The 10,135-nt window shown below is 44.7% G+C and overlaps 1 protein-coding gene across 3 annotated transcripts in view; it reads left to right on the top strand.

Annotated features, from left to right (window-relative positions):
• The first annotated feature begins 384 nt into the window (after positions 1-384).
• The window catches only part of TDRD7 (tudor domain containing 7), a 39,348-nt gene continuing 29,597 nt past the window's right edge, over positions 385-10,135 (top strand). For 2 of the 3 annotated variants that reach the window (XM_048503960.1, XM_048503958.1), the window contains exons 1-2: positions 385-534; positions 6,489-6,701. In XM_048503960.1, the coding sequence (XP_048359917.1) occupies positions 6,495-6,701 (207 nt within the window). In that variant the 5' untranslated portion in view covers positions 385-534; positions 6,489-6,494. Of the gene's footprint in view, positions 535-3,720; positions 3,918-6,488; positions 6,702-10,135 lie in introns of those variants that run through there. The other variant, XM_048503959.1, reaches the window with a different exon arrangement.

Genomic DNA, 10,135 nt, shown 5'->3' with positions numbered 1-10,135 from the left:
AATACAGAATGGGGTTTCCAAGGCACCCCATTTCTTCGCCTCACACTTTCTGGGTTTTACATTTATTATTATCATCATCATCATCATCATCATCATCATCATCATCATCATCATCTTATTTATTTGTTTGTTTGTTTGTTTGTTTGTTTATTTAAATTTTATAATGCCCACCCTCAAAGGGCTTTATCCCCCTGTCCCCGATTTGGCGGGTTGCACGTTGAGGATGGGGAAGGGTGAAGGGGGGGGCGTGGCTGTTGGAACTGACGGCTGCGGTTTGAGAAGCGCGCGCAGCCATTTTTTTCCTTATTTTAGGCCCCGCCCACCTATCCTCGCGAAGCTTTGCGGCGGAGTGGGCGGGGCCATAGAAAAAGGGGCGGGGCGTCCTGGTTCGCGTCGAGGTGAAGGGTGCGTTCCGGACGGAGGTCTTCGGGTTTTCTCCCTTCCTCCACGCTCCATTCCAGTTGTCGACTGGCGGAGGGATCCGGCGAAGGGAGGAGGCGGGCTGGGCCCCCTTGTGGGCTGCCGTGGCCTTAGGTAGGTCATTCCCGTCGCCTCCTTTTCCTCTTCGGTTTCGTTTCGTCCTTTCGGTTTGGGAGCGGCTGAAGAAACCTCCCTGAAGTCATGCATTCACCACTGTGCGTTTCTCGATGCGTTCGCGCGAAGTCTGCAGGGGCTTTAATTTCAGTGCGGAACGATATGAACCTTCAAGAAACGATTCTCTGCCTTTCTGTTAATCTGAGTCTGGAGGAGGGTCGTGTAAAAATGCCTTCATCCGAGTATACTTCTGTTTTGTTCTGTGTTTTAGGGGGAAAAAACACCTTTTCTTGAAGGAGGTCGGGGGTTACGTGGTTTACGTTGCTCTCTTTGGTGCCCTCCTTAAAACAACAACCCTGTGCGGCAGGCTAGCCTCACGCATCAACCCTGTAGGGTATGTTAGTCTGGTCAGGGTTATCTATGCTTCTTTGCCAGTGGGGATTTGAAACTGATTCTCTCAGTTACTATATCCCGCCTTTCTCTCCTGGAAGGACGAAATCAACGCTTGTATCAAGTTATTGGCTTAAGATCGCTTTATTTTGAGATGGAGTGCAAGGAAATGTACTGAAGGGTTGTAAGAAAGGCCTGTAACAGTCAAAACTTGGCCTCCTACCCGGTTTCCCTGAAAATAAGCCCTACTAAAAATAAGCCCTAGTTGCAGATTCCCCGGTGCAGCTGATCTGGTCATGTGGGGGGTGCAAAATCATGGGGGGAAAATAAGACATCCCCTGAAAATAAGCCCTAGTGCAACTTTTGGAGCAGAAATTAATATAAGATCCTGTCTTATTTTCGGGGAAACAAGGTAGATTTTGAGGCTCTAGGCTTCAGCTTGCCAAACCTATAGGTAAATCCAGTGGCGTATCTACCTAGGGACAAGGGGTAACCCTTGTCCCCGGGCGCCACTCTTCTGGTCACATGGGAGGCTCAAAATCAGCCCCCCACATGTCCTGCTGCCTTGTCGTTTTTGTGTGCGGCAGGCAAAAACAACGAGCCAGCAGGACTTCCTACTGCCTCCAAGCGCCCTCAACCCCACCCTGGACTCCCCCTCCCTTCCTCCCCCCCCCCGCCGGCTGGGGTCCCAGCTGGCAGCCTGCAGTCTCTTCTGACCTCCCCTCCGGGCCTGGAGGCGAGGTCAAAAGAGATTGCAGGCTGCCGGCTAGGAGTCCAGCCAGTGGTGGGCACCCTAGACCTTGTCCATGTCCATGGTGACATGGTTGGGGTCGAGGGCAGTGTGGGGGTGGAGCCTGGGGGCAGCAGGGGCGGAGCTGGGGTGGTGAGGGGGCAGAGCCGGGGGGCGTCCTGGAGACAATTTGTCTCCGGGCGCCATTTACCCCCGGTATGCCTCTGGGTAAATCTGGCACTGGTTGTGGGAAAGAGAAGGGAAGGTGATTTGTAAGCCTTTTTGAGACTCCATAAACGAAGAGAAAAAGTGGGGTATAAAAGCCAATTGTTCTAAACTGTGGGATTGCTAGGATTTGTAAAAGTGTTCCCTTAATTTTGGACTCTCCCTGTCATGTGTTGAAAGCCGGAACTGCAAGTCACTTCTGCAATGATTCGAAGCTATTAAATCTAACCAACTAAGTTGCAATTAGTCCTGTTCTAATCTTGATTAAAAAGAAATGCTGGGCATTTAGGAAGCACTTTGAGATGCTCAAAACACTTCCACATATGTTGTCAGTAATCCTTACAACAACCATATAAAGAAGAGGAGGAGTTTGGATTTATATCCCACCTTTCTCTCCTATAAGGAGGCTCAAGATGGCTTGCAAGCTCCTTTCCCTTCCTCTCCCCACAACAGGTCCATTGTGAGGTAGGTGGGGCTGAGAGAGTTCTGAAGAACTGTGACTAGCCCAAGGTCACCCAGCAGGAATGTAGGAGTTTGGAAACGCATCTGATTCACGAGATAAGCCTCTGCCACTCAGGTGGAGGAGGGGGGAATCAAACCTGGGTCTCCAGATTAGAATCCACCTGCCCTTAACCACTATACCATGCCAACTTGATATTGTCCGTCCCCCTCTCCAAATTTCAGCCCTAGGACAGAGATCATCCAAATTTCAGCCCTAGGACAGAGATCAAATTCTCCTAGACTGGCAAAGGACACCTCTTGAGTTAATTGCTAGCCAGACTTCTCAAGATGAACTTGTATCACTTCTGTTTGATTTGGGTATTTATAATGTGGTGTATAAATGGCTGTCTTGCTCTAAGGTGGCTCATTTAGGTTGGCCTCACTTTGAGGGAGAGGTGTTTTTATCCACTTTCATTTCAGATTGGGGGTGCTGTGTTCCTTGTGCTGTCTTGATGTGTGCTTGTTAACAGTTAGCTGCTCAGTTTTTCCTGGTGTAATTAAACTTGCTTGAGGTGTAATTAAACTTGCTTGTGTCACACCCACACCACTGATGCTTGCCACACCGCGCCATTACTACAATACATACTCCAGAAACCGTTATATGAATGCACATGCACCTGAGGAAGCTGATTTCAAGATTTGCATTAGATCCCCCCCCCCCCCGCTGCCATTATGAAGTTACTATGTTTTTTTAATTTTTTACAGCAATAAACAGTAAAAGGGCTTTGAGTGTGTTAGGTGTTATTACAGTGCCACAGGTGCAGTAACAAGATCACTCTGTATACAAGGCTAAGGAGAGCCAGTGTAATGTAGGGCTTAAGAGCTGGTGGATTCTAATCTGGAGAGCCAGGCTTGATTCCCCACTCCGCCACCTGAGCGGCAGAGGCTTATCTGGTGAAACAGATGTGTTTCTGCACTCCTACATTCCTGCTGGGTGACCTTGGGCTAGTCACAGTTCATTCAGACTCTCTCAACATCTCCTACCAAACAAGGTGTCTGTGTTGAGGGGGGGAGGAAAGGAAAGGAGCTTGTAAGCCACTTTGAGTCTCCTGACAGCAGAGAAAGGCAGGGTATAAATCCAAACTCTTCTTCTAAAAACCATTATGTGGGTGATGTTGAGGAATTGGGCTACTGCAGAAAAATATCTGCTTTCCAATACGCTATGCATCCTGTTCCTGTATGAAGTGCCTTTAAAAAATTGGCACAACTGCCATTCTCTTCTGTGCAGTGTGCTGACTAAGCTTATTTTTGGTGCCGCATCCCCAGTCTCTGTGGCGTTTGGAGAACTGGGGGTTGCCTTGCCTTGGATTAGTTCTTTGCCTCTGGTTCCTTTTGAAGATTTTGGAAGTGGCGTTCATTTGCAGGCTCTGCTGAGCGTGTAGTTTATATTCTTCTCAGCAATCCGTTTTGTTCAGTGGAGTGCTTGTTTGCATAGCGGTAGACGGGCTGAAAGCTTGCAGCGTCATCAAGGCCAGTGATCATGGAGTTATCTCCTCTTCCTTTAAAAGGTTCAGTGTTTTCTGACTGAAAATGTCTGGTAGTTGTTCAGTCTGTCTTGTCATCCTTGTGCTTCAGAACTTACTTGTGAGTACAGTTGTCCCTTCCACATTGCTGGGGTTAGGGACACAGTGCCACCCACGATCTGGAAATCTGCGTAAATCCCCCCCCCCTTTGTACCAGAGAATAAGTCTGATTTTTTTTCTTTTCTTTTAACTTTAAAAAAGAAATTGTGTCCATTTATGGTATTAAAAGATAAAATATGTTGATATTATACAATACTATACATACATTTTCTGTATTTCTGTACTTTTTCTGTGTCGTCTGCTGGCCTTCGCTGTTGTCTGCAGCTTCTATAAAACTTGCCATTTAATTTCTTACACCGACCTGCAATATATCAAAATCTCTATGGGGAAAGTTTAATGTGGAACGGATAATTGTATTTCATTGGGAAAGTCTCCCTGTGCACCCTATGTTCTCTTCCTTCTCCAAATGGGGAAACTTTTTAACACTATTATGTTAAAAAGTCTGGCATTTTCATATCAGATGCTCATATGATTTTAGCACCGGAATTGCCTTCTATAGAGAATTTCGCACCACAGTAATGCAGTGTAATTTAATGTCACAGGCAATGGGAATTAATCCTTTCACCTTTTGGCTAGGTAGTTCTGTTTAAAAGAGTAAGCCTGCAAAATAATTTTTAATTTGATTAATGATCCAAGTATTTAAGTTGGGAGTAAATATCAGTGTAACTAGGGAAGGGGGAGGAAGCTATTTCAGCTTCTAACAAAACCTGTGCGTTCCTCTTCTGCGCTAAAATGTGCTTAGATAAGGGCTGCTAATTTAACGGCAATTATAACTTTAAAAAAATATTGAAAAACTTTGTGAAGCCTTGGGAAAACTTTAAACATTTAAAGAACGCTGCTCTGAACCTCCAGTAGCTGTGGCATATTTCACTCAGACATCCACTTTTAGAGTTTGTAAAAGCAAAAATGGGGACTCCCATTGGAGGCTGCAGAAACAAGAAGAGTTTGGATTTATATCTCCCCTTTCTCTCCTGTAAGGAGACTCAAAGGGACTTACAATCTCCTTTCCCTTCCCCCCCACAACAAACACCCTGTGAGGTGGGTGGGGCTGAGAGAGTTCTGAGAGAACTGTGACTAGCCCAGGGTCATCCAGCTGGCGCGTGTTAGAGTGCACAAGCTAATCTGGTTTCCCAGATAAGCCTCCACAGCTCCAGTGGCAGAGTGGGGAATCAAACCTGGTTCTCCAGATTAGAGTGCACCTGCTCTTAACCACTACACCACGCTGGCTCTCAGGTAAAGGGGGTGGGCAAAATGGCAATCAAACTAGCCTTGGCAAGAATATAGTGAAAAGAACATGGGACAACACTGCTGCAGAGCACCAAACCTCAGGACATGTTCTGCATGCGTAAAGCCCCAAAAATATTTAAGGTTCCTAGCAGCCGTCTGTCTATTTTTGATGGCATGCTACAGTTTTTCAAAGCATACATTTAGAGTTACTGAACCAGAGGGGACTGAAGAGGTATGTGTCAAACACTGTTGGAATAATTGAAGCATAAATTTATTTTTAAAAACAGCCCTTTGTACCTGTAGGCCTGTTATTTGAGTGTGACCCAGATAAGTTATTAGTCTGAGAGGCACGAGGAAGCAGACTAGGACTTTGAAGGAAGTTATGCAATGAGCCTGCTTGATTGGGAAGACTTTCGGGCTATTTGGTATGCTCACATTAGCCACCCACTGTGTGTATTTGCAAGGAAAAGACCTCACTTCAAAAAATACTTGTCGGGATCACCTTTGCGTAGCAGAATCATAAATGCTGGGAATTTTTACTTTAATGGGAGTTCTGAGGTTGAGTCAAATTTTGGTTATTGTACGAAATACAAATTCTGGCAGGCTAGAATTAAGTTTACATCAGAAAACGGAACATATTTTTAGATGGGTTTTGTCACTTTATTTGGTTCTAATTTTGGAGTTCCTTGGGATGACTTTAACAGTTGACATTCTGAAATGGCTTTATGCCTGTTAATATTGAGGCTTCTGTGTAGTTTCAGTAAATAAGTCTTTCCTTATTTGAACCAGGTTTTCTGTTGCCTGAATAGATGCTGTCCGCTATGGTGGCTTCCTTGCACCTTTTTTGGAATGTCTGGCAGGGCATTTGTTCATCTAAACCAGTGGTTCTCAACTTTCCTAATGCCGGGACCCTTTAATACACCTCCTCATGTTGTGGTGACCCCCAACCCTAACATTTATCCATTTTACAGATGGAGAATACTGATGCAGAGAGTCTTAGGCTTACCCCTGTGAAAGGGTCGTTCAACCCCCCAAAGGGGTTGCGACCCACAGGTTGAGAACCGCTGATCTAAACCAAAATATTTGTTCTGTTTGCTACAGCAACTTAAGTAAAAAAGTTGTTTTAGTAGCTGTGATTTTTTTTTTAGCATTTTTCTTGGACTACTAACCAGTCCCTTTAGCTAGTGCTGGTTATTTCATTGCTGGCTTCACTGGTCTTCTATGTCTTGCTTATTAATAGTACAAATCCCACAAGCATAAGTACTTTGCATCCTAAATGAATTATCTTTTGGTTATAGGCAAAAATGCAGGAAGCTGACTTGGTTGCCAAAATGCTTCGAGCTGTTCTCCAATCCCATAAAGATGGAGTACCCTTTATCCGTTTGCAAGGGGAGTATAAATCTTTAACTGGAGACTGGATCCCTTTTAAACTGCTGGGGCACCCTTCTTTGGAAGCGTACCTGAAAAGTGTTCCTGGAGTTGTCAGGATTGAACTCAGCAGAACTGGAGAGGTAATCAAAACTGTGCCTTTTTAAACTGGTGTTTGTGTAATGGTTTGGTGCTACAGGTATATGTGTAAAATATCTGGGATTTTATGCAGATTTTCTTAATATAGTCAATAAAGTAGCTAATGGCTATTTAGGTGTGACCATCCCGTTAATTGTAGTCTTGAGCTGTTTGGGGATTGTATTTAAAATCTCCACCTCTTTGGACCTGGGGCTCTTTTAAAACCCTGGTAGCAGCATGGAGCCTGGCCTGATTTTTTCCTTAAGTAGAGATCATTTGCTGCCATTTGTCCTTCTTTTAAAAAGGTAGTGTTGCCCCTGTACTACCCATCTTAAGTTAGTGTGTGAGGTCCAAACTAGGAGTTATCTTTTAAAGAGCTAAGTTGTTCATGTGCAGCTGCAAAAAAGGGACCCCCCCCTCCCCCCAACATTTCTGTTTGGAAAATAACACATGGTGGGGGAGACGGGAGCATCCTCCTCCCACACATACCAGTTTTGAGCAGGATTAGGCTCTCTCTTGTTTTTAAAGAGTCACTCCTCAGATCTGCTGTGTGGCTGCCAAAAAGGTATGTCCGGTGCTGGGAACCTGGGTCTGACCCTTTCAAAAAATGTTAAAATTAGTTCAGCCCACGTTCATTTTCATGTGTCAAATTATATGGGCTTGGGGCAGAGGCGTAGCTACCATGGGGACATCCGGGGACAAGTGCCCCGGGCGCCACCTTGTGGTGGGCGCAAAAATTGCAGGTTCGTGTGTGGCTTTTTCTATTTTTCAGGGTTTTTTCAATGTTTGTCCTGCAGGGGGCGCAGTTTTTAGGCTAGCGGCACCAGAATTTCAGGCTATTGTCAGGTGACTCTCCTGATGATACCAGCCAAATTTGGTGCAGTTTGGTTCAGGGGGTCCAAAGTTATAGACCCCCAAAATGGGTAACCCCATACTCCATTGTTTCCAATGGGAGCTAATAGTAAATGGGGCTACCCTTTTGAGGATCCATAACTTTGGGCTTCCTGAACCAAACTTCACTAAACCTGGGTGGTTTCATCAGGAGAGTCTCCTGAAGATAGCCTAAAAGTTTGGTACTGTTAGCTTAAACATTGCTCCCCTGACAGGCACCCTCATATTTTCCCCAGGTTCTCTCTTTAAATCCACCTCCTTTGGAGTGGATTTAAAGGGAGAATCTGGGCTCCCTAGATTAAAAAAAACATTGAAAGTATTGTTGAAGGCTTTCAAAACCAGATTCAACTGGTAGTTGTGGGTTTTACAGGCTGTGTGGCCATGGTCTGGTAGATCTTGTTCCTAATGTTTTGCCTGCATCTGTGGCTGGCATCTTCAGAGGTGTATCACAGAGAGAAATCTGTTATAAGAGAAGGCTGGACAAAGTGTATAATAGACTTCTCTCTGTGATACACCTCTGAAAATACCAGCCACAGATGCAGGTGAAAACAGGAACAAGATCTCTCAGGCCACGGCCACGCAACATAGAAAACTCCAATAATAACATTGAAAATGATGCTGTTTGGGGTGGGGAATCTACCCTGAAACAGCATCACTTTCAATGTTGTTTAAACTAGGGAGCCCAGAGTATGCCCTTAAGGTGGATTTAAAAGGAGAATCTGGGCTCTGTAGTTTAAACAACATTAAAAATGATGCTGTTTCAGGGTGGATTCCCTGCCTTCAAAAAAATAGCATCACTTTCAATGTTGTTTAAACTAGGGAGTCCTGGGTGTGTTCAGATTTGTGTGTTGGGGCATGTTCTATAATGCGATAGTGACTTTGAGATGACCTGGTGCAAAAAATGTTGTTTGGTCGTGGTGGGGGAGGGACGCTGCCCATATGGGGGGGGGCGCAAAACTCAGATTTTGCCCCGGGCTCCATTTACCCTAGCTACACCCCTGGCTTGGGGTGTCTGGAGGAACAGCTTTCCTGTTCCTGGAACACTGGCCACACTAACTGTACTTTTCCCGTTATACTTACCTGGAGTGGGGAAAACATACACTCGGCCATCTGGCTATTCAGGAAAATGGTGCTCTGGAAACACTAATAGGCTATGTTCCTGCCTGTACCTGCGCTAGTGCAGTGTCGGTGATCATTTATCGGTAATTCAAGATAAGAGGTAGACTGGCAACTAATCTTAACCAAAAGTGTTGTATTTCTAGTTGATAATGCATTTGAACAGCAGCAAAGCTAAGTAGCTGAAATTAACAACAAATACAAAAGAACCCAATCTCCAAATTACTCATATTCCCCTTATCTACTGGTGATGGATACACTGCAGTATCTTTTGCACAGTCTGTGTCTCTACGGCTTCTGTAAGCTTTTACTCCTTTTGGGTGAATGTTGTTGTAGTTTTTCATGCTACTGTCCTTGGCTACTTTTTGAGTTCTTTTTTAGCCCAAACTTGTACCTGTTCATTCTTTCCTCCTTGCATACCGTGCCTCTTTCTTCACTTGCTGTGCTTATAAAGCATTATAGTGGCATATATCTGTATGAACCCATGTATAAAATGCGCTGCTCCAGTCAGCGTCAACTTATGGTGGCCTCCCACAGAATTCTGCATTTCTCCTCCATTCCAATGAGATCCTTTTTGGTCAGGGCGCCAATTTTTGAAGATGTGTGCCGTTTGAAGGGGCATCCCCTTTGCCCGGGGATCTGCAACCTGACAGATGCTCATGGACTACAATTCCCATCAGCCCCTGCCAGCATGGCCAATGGGAATTGTAGTCCATGAACATCTGCCAGGTTGCAGACCCCTGCCTTTGCCTGTCTTCTGGAAGATGTACTCTTTCACTAAGTCATTTGTTGAGGCTGTTGCCAGGAAGAAGCCTATAGAGACAACTGATTTTTTTCCATTGACTCCCTGCTTTTGATTTCTTTGTGTGTCCCTCTTGCACTAGCAGCCAGAATTTTGAATATAAGTCCATATGAATAAGGTAGATATTAGACAATTAATGATCTTCCTTCAAGTCTAGAGTACAGGTCTCACATTTATTAGCAATAGATACTAGCACAGGCACATTATATTATAGAATATATTATAGGGTATCTTGGTTCCTTTTGGAACCAAGCAGCCTCGGGGAAACTAAACTTCAGAGACAACACTTAGGCATCCAAGGCAGTGTTCTCTATCTAGAGTTATCTCCATATGTAAGAGTAAGCAGGCTGTTTGATAAGAAACATCCTGAATAAGTGCCAATGAGTATTAAACTGTCAATTGAATGCTTTTTCTGTCTCAGCAAAACCTTGAAGCCAAGACACTGACCAGATAATAGTTTGCTAGACACATGACTTGTTGTTTTAAAGGCTCTACTGTTTGTGTTGCTGACAAGCAGTGAATGTTCTCAATCAAGGTTGGCAATGTAAACAGCTGCATTTATTGTCTTGACAAAGGTGCTCATAGATCTGTCAATAAGTGACTTCACTGTTATTTAGAATGCTGGGACAG

This window comes from Sphaerodactylus townsendi, linkage group LG07 (genome assembly GCF_021028975.2).
Source record: "Sphaerodactylus townsendi isolate TG3544 linkage group LG07, MPM_Stown_v2.3, whole genome shotgun sequence".
Taxonomy (NCBI): Eukaryota; Metazoa; Chordata; class Lepidosauria; order Squamata; family Sphaerodactylidae; genus Sphaerodactylus; species Sphaerodactylus townsendi.
This window is presented reverse-complemented; position numbering and strand designations above follow the sequence as displayed.